The 16,376-nt window shown below is 38.4% G+C and overlaps 2 protein-coding genes across 3 annotated transcripts; one reads left to right on the plus strand and one right to left on the minus strand.

The window, feature by feature from the left end:
- Positions 1 to 4,839: 4,839 nt before the first annotated feature.
- On the minus strand, positions 4,840 to 10,026 carry LOC124466434 (glucosamine-6-phosphate isomerase 2). Of its 2 annotated transcripts, none has more exons than XM_047018280.1 (7): positions 9,744 to 10,026; positions 9,263 to 9,442; positions 9,080 to 9,181; positions 8,030 to 8,212; positions 7,425 to 7,609; positions 7,014 to 7,188; positions 4,840 to 6,110 (listed from the first exon to the last, which is right to left on the minus strand). In XM_047018280.1, the coding sequence occupies exons 2-7, from the start codon at positions 9,384 to 9,386 to the stop codon at positions 6,052 to 6,054; spliced, it is 828 nt and encodes a 275-aa protein (XP_046874236.1). In that variant the 5' UTR covers positions 9,387 to 9,442; positions 9,744 to 10,026; the 3' UTR covers positions 4,840 to 6,051. The 2 variants fall into 2 exon arrangements, with proteins under 2 accessions (XP_046874236.1, XP_046874235.1); XM_047018279.1 differs by having other exon boundaries at positions 9,724 to 10,026.
- A 1,218-nt stretch (positions 10,027 to 11,244) lies between these two features.
- On the plus strand, positions 11,245 to 15,341 carry rrh (retinal pigment epithelium-derived rhodopsin homolog). The gene is made up of 7 exons (XM_047017440.1): positions 11,245 to 11,496; positions 12,223 to 12,413; positions 13,008 to 13,107; positions 13,497 to 13,650; positions 13,982 to 14,150; positions 14,575 to 14,753; positions 14,961 to 15,341. The coding sequence occupies exons 1-7, from the start codon at positions 11,385 to 11,387 to the stop codon at positions 15,064 to 15,066; spliced, it is 1,011 nt and encodes a 336-aa protein (XP_046873396.1). The 5' UTR covers positions 11,245 to 11,384; the 3' UTR covers positions 15,067 to 15,341.
- Positions 15,342 to 16,376: the final 1,035 nt, after the last annotated feature.

Genomic DNA, 16,376 nt, shown 5'->3' on the forward strand with positions numbered 1-16,376 from the left:
CAAAATATTGATCCATTAATATCAAAGACTGAAACATTTAATCGTATTAAAACAAAAAATATATATTTACTCAATTATAATCTATCTAAACTGGAATTATACTACCATAAAAATCTGAAATCCCTTGGAGTTTTATCTCAGTCTCTACTTCACCTCATGGCCATCTTAGTTTGCTGAGTTACAAGTTTAATATTTTGTTAGTTAGTTACTATCAAAGTAAATAATACTGCATGCTTGGTCACTGAACCATCACCTTGCAAGCTCCTTGTTGTAACCAACCAGGGAATAAATTATACTCACCAATAAGTGCAGCTACTTCAGGCAGGGCAATCGGGCAGTGCGCATCATACACTCATTACCACACCTGTGTTAGTAGCACAAGCCCATTGGGCCACGTCCAATAAGAAGGCATTAAAAGGCTGAGCGGATATGCACACACACACACACACTCACAACGGTTGTTGTATGATCAGTGCTGAGGCCGCCCTCCACCATCCCCTTCTCCCCCATGCTGTCTGGATGTTCTATCCATTAGGGGGATTACATCTCTATTGCTCCCTGCCTCATATGTCATGTATGTATGTGTTGCATCGAGGAGGCAGGGAGTGCTTCCCTTAGATCATCCGCCAAAGTCAAACCTACATGTCCATGTATTGTAACAATAAATGCTCAAATCAAATATGTGATTGTCTTGACTGAACTGAAATGTCCCACATACAGGTTTTCTTAAGAGTTTAACACATATTCAATGATATTCTAATTCCCTTTTCTAGTACGTATTCTTGTTGTGCCTGGATGTCCACACAATGTATAGACATGATCACATCCTAGAGTTATTTTAGGAGGCATGACCTTTGTGACATTCTAAGTAAGACAAAGGGCCCTTTCCATCAAATCCTAAATCCTAGTATCGCTATAAACCCAAAAGGTATAGAAATATGAAATGCATGAAGAAAATGAAAAGACATGGTTTAGAAAAACAAGAAGTCTGTGGCAAGCCTGCAGCTATCTATTCCTTCACTCAAACCGTTTCAAATGGACCTAGGGTATACATTTGTTTAGCACCAAAGACATCCTTAGGTTATGTTTCCAACAACATGCAAGTTGTAAACAAGGTGACACAATATATTACGTCTCTCTACCACGTAACAGCTTTTCTGCATCATTAAAATACCTTTAATTTCATTTCAATAATACCTGCCACATCTGGATCATTGGTGTTATTCTCTCTGTAGAGTGTCTTCGTTTCCATGGAAGCAGACGATGGCCAGTGTGGTCATGACTTGCATACTAGCACTGTGAATGATGAGAGTGCATGCATAATACAGATCAGATGTAGACTTAAACTGTGAATTGTATGAAACTACTTGAAATAGATTTTCCCTCTGGAGCAAATATTATGTGAAGTAAATGTCAATGGCATATTGGTTGCTTAGATACAAGGAATCACAAGGGTGCTCTCACGGGCTAAATATATTTGTGACATGAGTGCCATAAACAAGATGCTTAGTAGAATAACTGAATCTCTCATCATATATCACATAAGTATCAACATATAGAAGTAAGCAAACACAAGATTTCTTTTTCTATGGGTGTAAGGTCATCAAAGACCGTCATTTAATCTGTGAATCATCAGTTCCATTACCAAAAGAGAGAACTGAGGGTAAAATTGAAAAACATTGCAATGCATTTTTAAGGTTTTCCGACCAGGGAGCTGTTATCCTACATATAAAAAAAATTAGTATTTTCATTTATTTCTGAATTGAACTCTAACCCTTTCATTTGTTAACAGACAATACCCTGTTTGACCTTCCACATTTAGCCTTCCCTAACCTTAGTGATGGACTCTGCAGTCATTAGGACTGGTGCATATAGCTACGAGACCAGTCTTGGACACATAGAGTAGATTGTCAGTTTCCATGGTGATAGAGACCAAACTCTACAGAAGGGATGTCCGAAGATGCTTCCAAAGGGAATTCTAATCATACGCTGAGATGCTTCGCTGCAGTGATGTGGAGGACATCATGGGTCAAACTACAGCAATGTCTATTTGGTCTAAAGTAACAATGATCCTTCACACACCAAGACATTAAATTATTCAATAATTATAGATTTAAGCTCTGCAGTAAAAAAGTGTATTTAAAGAAAACAGAAAAAGTATTTTCTAAAATAAGGGTAAACGATAAACTGATCGTGGAACTAGCTTTGCAGTGTGGTTCAGATGGAAAACCTTAGGGCATTCAAGACCATAGCAACAGTGTCCTAGATTGTGATTTCAACTCTTCTACAAACAACACATCACATTCTTACAATCACAGTCTTACATTCATACAATTGTTCTTGGATAATAGTATTTTTTAATTATTGTTAATATAATTAGTGGTGCTATTACCTGTCAGCAAGAATCAGAAACATTACATAGACCCTACATTGACCTTTGGATGAGAAAACATACCCTGCTCTGAAAGAAAGGATGCCTGCCGCACCCTTTTGTTGTTCACCACATGTATTACACATTGAACCAGTTCCAAACCACGCATATCACAGTGTTGTTATCTTCAAGAAAGGCTTGTTACTATGGAAACCCCTCTTCCTGTCAAATTGATTATCTGAAATGCAGAACCAGTCAAAGAGAACTGTGCCAATGAAAGCAAGAGTAATGCCATGGCCTTTTACACACAATTCTCCTTAATACACTCATGTATTTACACACATACATTATCTATTCTTATACATTAATAAAAAACAACACGACTGATGGAAAAAAACACAGTTGTCCCTCCTGACTTCTCTTACCTCAACCAACAATTTTTTTATGTAACCTTCACATTTTTTGTGGCCAATGTCATTGACTCAGAATGAGTGAATCTTGGGCAAAAGAAAGATTCATCTCTGTGTATGAAATGATGATGAGTTTTGGTGTTTTCATTTGATTCTCATCCAGAAGTACACAGAAGCACATTCTCATCCCACATCTTTCTACATCTGATCTCATGGCTGTGATTTTAATTATTTTGACAGTATGAGATATTACACCCATGGGTGATCTTCCAATAAATTGTAGGAATAAAATTGTTAAAAGAAATGTAGAATTGCTACCGTTAGTAGAAAAAGACAAAAGCACAACACATTTGGTGAAAGTTCAACTTTAGAGTTCTTAGTTGGAATAAGAATGACGTACAATGTACTTTACACAAGAGTTGTAAAGGAAGTTGATGACCTAACTTTTTAAATATATCAATTGTAATGTCTTTATAGCAATGCAATTTCTCATAGAAAAAAAACTAAACATATGACACATTAAGCACATTTTTATTAAAGTAGCTGAGCAGGATTCCATACGTACAGATGTTCCTCATTTAAATTGAGGGCATTGTGGCAAGATGTGACATGATGCGAGATGTTGCGTGATGGGTGTATTATAAATGTTTGCTATAGGAGGCAGTATAACACTAAGAATGTGATACTGATCAGACAATCTGATTGATCCCTGTTCCTGGTATTGAGATTTGTTGGGGGGGATCAAATTAAAACTGACTTAAAGTTTCACTTTTTGGGAATTTACTTGTTATTGTTGTATTGCTGAATTATTTTTACTGTAAGTACTTATGGATTCTGCGTAGCACTATTCTGCTTGATAACGTTTTACACATATGTTGTACATACATAAGTATGTTGCACATTTTACAAGTTTGCATGGTAATACAATGTTGGAGCTAATACATCTAAAAGAACATCCAAAACAAGTTTAGAACTTAGGTCAGTATGGTGGAAGGAACATCTGAAATGTATTTTTAATCTTTCGGTCACATGGGGTAGTCAGGCCTATATTCTCAGTGTATTTTCATAATTATAGCACCACCTATAGGTTGCTTGTTCCCTTACCCCATCATTTTAACAAGACCAATATGTATCCAGAATCATTGCCTTTTTTTCTGATAAGACAGAGGTATATATTTGCTTATTGTGAGAGAACATTTCTTTTAAAAGCTCCCAAGGAATGTATTGATGGGGGGGGGGGGGGGGGGGGGGGGGGGGGGGGGGGCAAGGGTCTGGAAAGGATTTTTGCCACGTCAGATGTTGTCATCATCCCCCTTGATCACTGAAGTAGTTCAGACTGAGCTGTGGTTCACTTCAGTCACTTAGAAGGATATAACATTGTTGTCTGTGATCTTTTCAAGGTACAGGAAGCATACATTTACATACACAGCCAACACACAGAGGATGACTAGTTTCTGAAAAGAAATTGAGACAGCTACTCTTAACTAAGTTACTTTTCTAAATTACTACAATGAACTAAAATTATCATCTCATGTATGACTGACATGGTTTTCCATTCAAATGCATTCACTTCTTCTTAGCTGGCCTCATGTTGTGCCAGATTAATTTGGTTCTACAAGTAAAATAGACCAAATCATAAAGTAGAACAGTTCTAAGCATGTTTTTAGATGTGTCAGGGTGACCACCCAGTATACACCAGCCATTAAGGTTACCATGTGAAACTCCACAATTGTTGAACCTTAGCAGAGAGTGACCTCTTGTGTTTTTATGTTAGTGATACCACAAGGAATCGTATAGAAAAAAGTATACGATATTCTGCCCATTCTTGTGTGGAAGGGTTGAAAAGAAATCACGTAATCTAAGCAGACCAGATGACGGAAGACTTTCTTCTCCAAAATGGAATACAATCCGTAATGGACCATGAAATCCATATACAAACATTTCTCAATTTCAGGTAAGTAAAATATTTCTGTCCGCAATAGTCCAAATAAAATCTTTATGTACTTGTTAGTTTGTAATCGTTTGCATTATCATACTGAAAAGAATAGGAAAATTGAGTCCTCTTCAAAATCATCTTTATTAGTCACAAGCTAGCATGTTGTATGCAACATCTATTAAGTTACTTCTGAAGCCCAGACGTGTGTGAAAATTATTGGTGCATTGAGAAGACTGAACATGGAATGTACAACAACAGGAATCTACTTACATGAAAATAACATTGTAACAGACAATTTGGCCCAAAGACGGCAAATGACTCCCAAAATACTTGACCTAAAATTATAAACTTTTGCACAACTTTTACCTACAGTAAAACCAGATCCGGCCATAAGGGGTACTACAGTTCACATTCAAGTTTCATTTTAAAAACGATGGCCTATCCACCCAATCTAACTTACATTTCAAAAACGTGGCACCTTTTTCATCCATCGAGTCCATCAAGTCTGCCATAATGGATTTTTCTACAGTGAAAATCTTTAAGTAAATGGTAGGTATGTGAGCCTTATTTCACCTTTCCCCTATGGAGGAGCTCGTAACAACAGTTGCTTGAAGCTATATTTATGTTTGAAATCCTTTAATTGACTTGGGTTGCTTTTATGTCTCTACTATTGGGAAAACCCATTTTAATTCCAAAATGATGAGACAGCTGCAAAATCTTTGCAGCTGTTTGTAGCTTGTGTACAGTATACTATAACAATTATAATTCCTTCAATACAAGTTCCTGATTTCCTGACAAACAGATTGGGAAACCAATCATAGTGCCATAAAATGATACCAAATAAATGAACGGAACAGGTTGAGTGGTTTTAACTAGACATTTTGAAACACCCGTGAACAACCGATGCTTATTAAACCTTATCCGTGTTCATTACTGTCTTCCAAGCCGATATCTGCTTTGGCAGGGTGTCGGGATTAAATTGCTACATTCAAACATGTGACATGATATATTCAACACTTAAGAACTATGATTGGTTGATTAGTGTCTTTGCCCTCCAGAGATGGTTGGCCAACTCTGTCCATGCCATATGCAGTCACAGAATAAGCGTTTGTAATACCCTTATAGAACTTACCAAGCTAGTCTAACCAATGCAAAAATGACACAGTAGTCATAAGTCAACTGTTGGGTACAGAAGTAGATGTACAGAAGCTGGCACAACTGACAGCTGAATCGCAGGATTGTCCAAATGGCCACCTTGGTTATAATTACAGTATCTGAATACACGCATCTTACGTTTTGAGGTACAAAATATCTGCCTTGGTCTCACCATCCACTCACTGGTCCTTTATACTGAGCACTGGGTCCACCAATCTGTTGTGAACATGCATCAGACCTGAAAATGAGTCAAACTTAATTTCACAATTGACCTTGGGAAATAGTGTTGACATAAAACGTATTCAGCATGAACTGGACTGGGCAATTTGTTGTTATTATGCTTATTATAATAGTGTGGATTGCATTCTATTGAAATGAATGGACTAGAAATTTAAAGAAAAACTCATATATTGTGATATATAGTGTTACCATCAGTGCTTCAAATTCTACCGTAATGAACTGTGAGACCTACATGTGTACCTTTATAAACTATGTCCAATTCAATTTGCCACAGACGGACTCTAATCCAGTTCTAGACATATTTCAAGTATAAGTAAAGCAAACTGGATGCACCTGACTTATTATGACAATTTGGAGAGCCACATCAAAGTAAAGGTACAATTATGAAAAATGTCTAATTGAAATAGCTAATTTACATGTTTTTACTTTTTCTATTGGTAACTGAGTGTAGATTAACACAAGCCCCAAGCACCAGTCATTTGACAAAGAAAATGTATTTTGATCCAATTGCTTTCTTGGCTTTTCCTAAATGTGAATTTGTTATCATTTTAAAATGTTCTAAATCACCCCGGGTCTATGAACAGCAGATACAGTAAAGTCACTGTAAAGTCAGGATGTGACCATATCCTGCATCTTTACTAATCCTTCCATACTCAAGTGACTCACCAAAGAAAAAAAGAGAATTAAGTGCAGAAACTGTAACAGACATTACTAAACTGCATAACTTATGAGGAATGGAACTCAAGGTCAACATTACACAAAATTGAACATGTCCAGAGAATGTAGAATTTCTCTGCAATTTTACACAGTGTCACAAATTGAGACACTAGCATTGTGTTATATTAGGTCATATTAGACCCAATCCTGTGACCCCTTTGATCCTGCCCCTTGCCATCCTCACCTTTGAAATACTTGACCGTTTTGACTCGCAGTTCCAATGTGGCATCCTCATCACACACAAAAATGGTACGGGGGTGCTGCTGAAAGGCTGACACAGTCCACATATGGTTAACACCGTCTTCTATTGCTTTATACAAAGCAAAAGCTTTGTGTGCACCTGTGATGACAATCATGACCTGAGAAAATAAATCATCATGTGATTGGCATTAAGTTTGATCATCACTTCTGAATGCCTAAAAAGCTATAGAGGGTGTTGTGCTTGGCTGCATATGGTAAAACGGCAGTATTTGACTATGATTCGACCCATTGCCTCCCAATATTGATACCATTTATATTGAGAATATGGTATAAATAACAACAGTTATTGACACCAGTCTTATGTGGCTTCTGGCTGTATTTGAACCAAGCTTACCTCTCTGGCATCCATAACAGTACCCACTCCCACTGTTAAAGCCATGGTAGGGACCTTGGATAGGTCATTGCCAAAGAAACGGGCGTTGGCCACTATGGTGTCCTTGGCAAGAGTCTTGACTCTGGTTCTGGATACGAGACTTGAGCCTGGCTCATTGAAGGCAATGTGGCCATCAGGTCCGATCCCTAGACAAATAGGGGATGAGAAATTACCAATATAAATACTCATATTGGGAAGGTAAACTCCCCCCAATCTTCAAACGACAATGATGTTTGTGAAAATGAAAATCTACGCCCTTGTAACCAAGTATATACATATTTTCTTATTTTTTTAACTTTTTTTCTCATTAAGTCTTTCATTATCCAATAGATGGATTGGCGTACTTAAAATGTACTGTTTATATAATTTTTTTAATCTTTTTTGGGGTAATCATTGTTTTTTTATAGAGATATTCGCTGTGTTTCCGCCAGTTTTCTCCCTTTCATTCCAACGGCAGTCTCCCATCTCTAGAGAACCCCCCCTCCCGTCCATCAGCAAATCTCACCCTACCACCTTGACTAACACATTTTCTGCGGGAAACACTGTGTACTGTATATAAATCTCACCCCCTACAAACAGGTCGATTCCTCCTGCTTGGGAAATCTTCTGTTCAAAGGCCTCACACTCTGCCACCAGGTCTGTTGCGTTGCCATCAAGGATATGGGCGTTGGCAGGATTGATGTCAATATGTTTAAAGAAATTGTTCCACATATAGGAGTGGTAGCTCTCAGGATGATTCTGAGGAAGACCTACAGAAACAGAGACGACAAGTTAGATATGTCCACTTCACAACCACAAAAAAGCTGACAGACTATTTTTGGCCCCTGAATGCTTGTTGGCTGGAGTTACAATCACATCCTTGTCCCTGTTGATCGTCTCTGTTGGTTTGGTGTGAACAATGAGACAGAGACCCGTCTTCTGAACCCCAAAATAATTGCTTGTTAGTAGTGCAGTGCCTGTGATGCCCGTGACACAGCCATTGAATAAGAAGTTGGTTACTTTAGTTGATTCTGTGTTGATATGGTTCCTCAAAACCCCACACCATTAAGGCAATTGGCACATTATGACTGGTTGCTTTACACCCCATTCACTCCAATTTATATCAAGTCTGTCCAATCAATCAATGTATCTATCTATCTATCTATCTATCTATCTATCTATCTATATAACCTACATCCTTAAACTTAACTTTCAAACTTTAAGCTTTTTAGCAAAAAGCCGACATAATGTTTGTGTTCTTGACAAACTTTATCTAGTTTTTATTTATACATTTTAATTTAACATTTCCTGTTTTTAATATTATTTTAGTGTCTTCTATCAGATTTGTAACAATTTAGTACCTGTAGATTTTATCACAACAGGTGCAGGTCCGAGCCTTTGCCATAGTTAATTGACAGTGGAAGCAGACAGAGCTTCTGCTTTGATGACACATTATAGCTAGGAGTAAAACATAAATAAACAATGCTTACAAAGTATGCAGCAACACATAATAAACGTTGAAAAAGTATGACGTTTTTATTTCATGGAAACCCATGCAATGCTTCTGAATAGGCCACTTCTCAGTCATTACTGTGACTTGGCCAAAGTGATCTACATTTAATTTGGTGCAAACTCACCCACATACTCATCCATGTTGAAGGTCTTCACATATTTGAAAGAGAGGTCCCCACTCATGTGATACTCAATCAACTTTTTGTAGCAGCCATATGGAGTGCTTCCTGGGAAAGGAATTTAGAATGTAAACGTACGTGGTCAGTAGTCAGCTGATCTATTTTACGTTTTAGTGCCAACGTGTTTACCTGTTGGTAACCCCAAAGTAAAGTATTTGTCTGCATTGGGCTTAAACTGGACGATTCTGTTGCGAATATATTTCGCTGCCCATTCGCAAGCCAAATCATAGTCCTCCAGAATAACAAGTCGCATTGTAGATTTTTTTTGATTGAGGCTTGCTGCCTCCAGACAGTTCCAACAAACAGCAGCTGAAACGAAGAGAAATTAACCAATTAGGATTTTAAAAAAAATGTTAGGACCTAACTTAGCTAACTAACTAGCTGACTAGCTAACACTGGTGGATCATGTCGATGCAGCGTCTTGCCAGCTCCCAAGCACTAGTACTGTACCACCGTCTCACTACTGTCACTAGATACTAGCATAGCTAACTAGTTGTAACGTTAACTCCTTGATAGTCTAGCGACTGTGTAGTAACCTCCAATACACTATACAATAATATAAGTTTTAAATTAACATAATTGGCAGCTACCTTGCCGCTGAAAATGTTACCTAGTTGTAACTACTGATTACAGTATTGCTACTCGAAGTCTCGAACTAAGCGTCTGTCGAGTAGCCTACTTCCGCAGTTGCGGTCGTTTCCGTGTAGCAGTGTACCGAGGCTTGTATCGTTTTCGTTACTTTTACTGCCTGGTTACTACTGAAGCACTTTTAGAACCAAGCCCCCACCCTCTACTCCGTTCTCGTTTGAAACCAAGACTCGATGCAAAATTACGAAATGCCGGATCTTTTTCTTCAATGATGTTTGGAAGCAGTTGGCATCCACGTACATGCATTACCGCCACCTTCAGGTTTCACTCTCCCGGGCTCAGTGAACATTTGAAATCCTTATGTCCAGTCTCAATTATTATTACTTTTTTAATTATCTATAGTGGACATCGGGTTTACATAATAGGCCTTTAATTATGTTCATTTTCATGTGAATTTCTATTCGTTGGTGGAATGTACTCTTCATCATCAGTGCTCATGTCATCATAATCATCACTGGCCATCTTGTTGACCTCACCCACCCTGTGCCTGAGCAATCATTTCTTCAGCCAGCAAAAGCTTGAAGTCAACATTCTTCTGCCTGTCCTTCTCTCCCAGTGGACCTGGTGGTCTGACCTGTACTTGATCCAACTGTTTGTGGCAGCCAGGTTAGAGAAATGCCTTCAGAACAGCCTTGTTGTAGTGCCACTTCATCACGGCAACCTCTGATGGTTTTGTGACAACCATTTCACATGTACCTACTTGTTTTTGTGGTGTCTTCTGACATCTATGATTTTATGCAGTGCTGGGATAGTCCACAATAGTGCATGTTCCCTGAAGACCATTTGCTTAAAAAATATGAATTTCATATCCTTAACATACTGGGACCCTGAATCCAATTCCATCGACCGCGCCTCAAGCACACCCTGGGAAGGGTGATCATGGGCCAGGTATATCCAGTAGGGCTCACCTTCGCCTGTGGTCTGCATGGTACTTAATTAAGTGTGGAACACCCCTGTTGAACTCAGTTGTTGCCACAATATCCTTAACATAACGATTTCAAAGGAAAAGAAAGTAGCAATTCAATCAAGAATGGAATGCACTTGGGCACTGCGATGGAATGTTACTGTTGGGTTGGAGCCAGAAGACATTGTGTTTTTGGCCTATCTGGACACTAATCTGGAGATCAAAACATAGCAAAGTCTGTCATATGTTACTGGTAACGTTAGCCATACTAAGGGTGCATCGCCCAGACACTCACCACCAGAAATAAAAAGCACAACGATACTTTTCCATTGTTGAGCCAAAAGAAAACGTTAAGTTGGGACTCACATGGGATCAACCCCACCATAAAGACATTCCATGTGACTGGTAATCCGCTCTTGTGTACTCTCACTCATTACCCATGCTATGCACAAACAATCTCCACAGTGTTGGGAAATTTTGGGGGAAAGAGAATGTTGTAATCCCTAACACACACTCACTCTCTCGCTCTACACTCATTGCATACACACCCCGTATTTAGACAAGCAATATGCTGATTCGTTGCTTCTATCTTTGAGCATGGACCATTCAGTTTCTGGGTAATCAATGAGAGTTCACTTTGACGTTACTTCACTGACTTCTTCGCTTTTCTGTTTCTATTGAGTATTTTTTCTACGGATCATGGAAACGGAGTCTGGACTCAATACCTCAGGGGAGGCCGTTCCCTATGGAGGAAAGAGTGCCTTTACACAATTTGAGCACAACATAGTGGCTGGATATCTTATTACTGCAGGTACACATTCAGTATGGTAATGTACTGCCACTCAAATTGTCTTTTTTGTCCTTTGACTTGACCATCAATATCTTTGATAGATGTTCTTGTATCTTAATTTGTGGCAGGTTTGGTGTTAGTGTCGTGATGACCACGAACCATCCACTATCCTATTCCCTTTTTCTTTTATTCAGAGAGTAAAACAAGAGGTGAAGCAGCCATTGTCCAAAAAACAGTTAGTTTGACTTTTTGATCTACATTGTTTTTTTTACCCATCAAACTTGTCATCTTTGACCTCTGTCATCAAACCTTCCAATGTTATAGGTGGTGAAAAAACACATTGTGCACATTGTGATTTGGTTCATTTTCAAAGTTAACTGCAAGCCTGTTGGCAGCAGTGATTTCATAAGAATCAATTCAAGTCAGCTTAAGCTTTCCCCTACTGTTCGGCAGCTGAAGTCATAATGGAACCAGTCACCAAGCTAGTTCATGGTAATTATTAGTTTGCTGAGAAACTCAACTTACTCAACAATCTTAATGAATAATAAATGACCTCCACTAGGCAATATATTGTATTAGAACTACAGGGTTTCTTTTCTTGAAATGTCTTCCTTATTTAGAGCTTGTGATATCAGAGGAAATGTGAGATTCTCTGACAGTTTTCTTGCCTTATAATGTTCATTAATAATGTCTTTAGTAATATTTTTGTGTACCAAGCATACTTAAGATTTAATTTTGCTCTCTCAGGTGTCGTCAGTTTAGCCAGTAATATTGTGGTGCTGCTGATGTTTGTGAAGTTTAAAGAACTGCGCAATGCCACCAACGCCATCATCATTAACCTAGCATTTACTGATGTTGGTGTGGCTGGCATTGGATACCCTATGTCTGCAGCATCTGACCTCCATGGCAGCTGGAAATTTGGTTACACAGGTTGTCAGGTTGGTAAACTTTACTTTATTTTCAAATTCTTTAATATGCATAGTTGAATCTTCAACACATGTATTTGTAAGAACATAATTCAAGTTTTATGAAAATTAATACTAAAATAGTTTTATGATAACGGTTCAAATATGGTTCAAATAAACATGGTGCAGGACATTTGGGAATTTTAGAGTGGACATTTATAAAGTGTTGTAAACGTCCACTCAATGTCAATGAGAAGCGTAGTGTCAAAATGGTGTGATGTCATGTGATACTAATCCTGGGTTGAGGTCCTGACCTCAGAAAACCCCAATTGGAACCAGGTTTATATCAAGCCCTTAGATTGTTGTGTTAGCTGAACAAAGGTTAGTGGTTATATACCAAAAGTTAAGCACTTCATCCCTCTGCTTAGATATGGGAATTGCCATTGATCAGTCACATAAAAATGACCACAAATAAATTTCACAGAAAACTTCCACAAAGCTTCTTTTCATAATGGACGGCAATGTTGACATCCAACATAATTACAATGGTAAAGTGTAGACACCCGAAACATAATAAAACATAAAAGCAGGTTTCCAAAATTGTAAAAACCTTTTTTCTCCCTACAGATCTATGCAGCCCTCAACATATTTTTTGGGATGGCTAGTATTGGACTATTGACTGTGGTGGCCATTGATCGCTACCTATCCATCTGCAGACCTGACATAGGTATGTAACATATTCATATAGAGATGCTTTACTGCAAAGCAAGAACAAACAACCTTGCCTCATTTTTATGAAAACCATTTAATCCTCGAGACATTGCTAATAGGTACTGCCAACATGCTAAACCAACATTCAATTAATCAAAACAACAAAACTGCCATTTCAACACTTTGGCCAGAGGAGTTGTTAATATCCATACTTGATCTGACTTCTCTGATAGGTCCAGTGGCAACAGTGATAGACTGTCTGTAAATGTGAGGTGAAATGCCAGACTGAGCTGTGAAGTTTGACAATGAACAAAAGCTTGAGAAGAGACTGGTTCACCAAAGCATTTCTCAGAAAGTTGCTTTTTGAACGTAAACATTGATCATGTGTTTCTAATTGGTGGTTAGGGCAGAAAATGACCACCCGATCATACACTCTCCTCATCTTGGCGGCATGGTTGAATGCTGTCTTCTGGTCAGCCATGCCAATCGTTGGCTGGGCAGGCTATGCCCCCGACCCTACTGGAGCCACTTGCACCATCAATTGGAGAAACAATGATGCGTGAGTTAAAGGCCTTATTTTATAATTTCAGCCAATAAGTAAAAATGCGAGTACCTTTTCGAGATGTTGTGATGTATCTCAGGGAGAGGTATGGTCTACATGGTCTGACTACCTTCCCCTGAGATGTGTTAGGTGGTAGCAGCACTAGTCATGTTTGTGGGAGGTTTGTGAATTGGAATTGCCATTGTTGGTAGGGCTGCAGTGTACAGTACATTGAAGCACTATGTGATTAAATATGGTTCTTGGACTTTGCTGTGAATTGTGTGCAACCAGTACAGTATGGGTTACAAACATTATGACCATAACCAAATCTTTACTCTCTGTCCCCCAGCTCATTCATCTCTTACACCATGGCTGTGATCTGTGTGAACTTCATCATCCCCCTGTCAGTCATGTTCTATTGCTACTACAGTGTGTCTGTCACTATGAAAAGGTACAAAGCCAGCAACTGCTTAGATACCATCAACATGGACTGGTCAGATCAGATGGATGTGACAAAGGTAAGCCCCCGCTTTAAAGAAAACAAAAAAACAAAACCTTTCAAGTGTGTGAGCTAGAATTACGATACAGCTAACTTTCTAACTAAATATCAACACTCACATGAGGCCCAGGTCACCAGCTCTGTGACCATACTTTTTGCAAATGCTCCTGTTACTTTATGTTTTTCATGCCGTCTCAGGTGCATTTTATTTGAGATTTTATTGAGAGTTAGCTTACATTTACATTTAGTCATTTTAGCAGAAGCTCATCCCGAGGGACTAACGTGGCAAGTAGGCACTTCACTTTCACTTTTTTTCTATGCACAGCCAGGAATCGAACCGACAACCTTCTGATTAATGGCCCGATTCCCTCACCGCTCAGCCATCTGACCCCATCATTGGGTACATAGCTACATTAACCATCATTTATTTTGTTTTTTGTCAGATGTCGATAGTGATGATCGTAATGTTCCTCGTGGCGTGGTCACCATACTCCATTGTGTGCCTCTGGGCATCTTTCGGAGACCCAAAAAAGATACCAGCACCCATGGCCATCATTGCTCCTCTCTTCGCTAAATCCTCTACGTTTTATAATCCATGCATCTATGTCATCGCCAACAAAAAGTAAGATAATTTTGTCCTGCTTATTTAAATACATTTGTATTCTAAAGTACAACTAAATGTAAACAACGCTGCTTCTTGTACAACCATAAGGTTTTAACAAACAATGGAATTGGATGCAGGGTTTCTATTTGATAGCTGCATTTGGAATGATCTGAGGCTATGTACAGTATTTGTTTTACAGTATTCTGGGAATTTTGTTTCATTCAGGTTCAGAAGGGCCATCACAGGAATGCTCCGGTGTCAAACCAGGCAAAGAATCACAATCAACAATCAAGTCCCTATGACAATATCCCAGCTCCCTTTGACCCAATGATGAAAGATTATTTCAACTGGAGACATTGTGCCCCATATATATAAGAATTTGTTCTTAATGATCTTGCCTGGGTAAATAAAGGTGAAATAAAAAATAAAATATATATATTGATGCCATTGATAGACAAACCCAGAACAATTACTGAGGACAGGAGCAGTGTTACTATAGGTCGAAAGTATATAACTCTTTTAATCTTTTCCTTCATGAGAACTGATGTGAAACGACCTTGACAGTACCTACAAAATATTAGGTACCACCTTTCCATGTTTTAAAGTGCCTGCAACTAATTTTGAAATGTACAGATGTGTTTAGTTGTGTAGCTAAACAATTCTTATACAAACACTGTTCAGAGAACCTGTGTTATTATTCTGAACTAAATAGACAATTTGAAAAAAAGAAAAGAAAAAAGAAATGATACAATAAACGTAACATTTGGTGCAAATGCTGCATATGTATATACACATATACACAAATAATCAATGTTTCTTATTGCCGTGTATGAGCTTCCTGAACTTCTCTATTAATAGCATTAATAGCCCAGTTTTGTGCAAACTGCCAATGAATGGTGAATTTTCACAATTGTTGTTTTCAGGTCTCTCCACAGGTCTTCATGGTTTTATATCTGGACTTGCTGGCCACTTCAATCCAGAATTATGATGAACCCATTCCAGGAAGAGTGACCACAGTGCCATTGGCTTCATCACATATTATTATTACACACTATATTATTATGGACATGGTGACATCAATGTCCACATTTCTCAAAATGTAGCCTTGAGATTGTAAATGCTTAGAACGTCTTCTGGATTTATTTTCTCCTTACTCATTGCAGTAAACATGTTGACACCAGACAGGATAAGGGGTTGTTTTGTTTATTCAAACTGGTGGAATAAGTCATTATTATATTTCAGACACCTTTAATTACAGGTTTAGTCAAAGTAAAGGACGATTATGAGCTAAGATTAAATAAATCGTTCAGCTTTTTATGCATGTTCTCACAGAGGTGAAAATGTGAGCACTCAGCCAAAGATCTCAATTATCTTATTAGGCTGAACCAAGATGTCCAGCAAGAGAGGGGAGTGGGAGAAAGAAATGGAGCTGCCATCATAGGCCGCTGTGAAGTAGACAATAAAAAATGGCAGGTTTGAGCAGGTTGTCCCTTTTTCGCATTTCTCACTTACCAATCAGTAGTCTTCAGGCTTTTTCTCGTCACCTTTTGGTATCCTAACTATTTGGTTTTGGCTTGTAACCAAGAAGGAGAAGCTTCCCCTGGGTACCAGGTAATGGAATAAATAATTCCCTTTTTCAAG

The sequence above is a fragment of the Hypomesus transpacificus genome, chromosome 3, assembly GCF_021917145.1.
Source record: "Hypomesus transpacificus isolate Combined female chromosome 3, fHypTra1, whole genome shotgun sequence".
In the NCBI taxonomy this organism is placed as follows: domain Eukaryota; kingdom Metazoa; phylum Chordata; class Actinopteri; order Osmeriformes; family Osmeridae; genus Hypomesus; species Hypomesus transpacificus.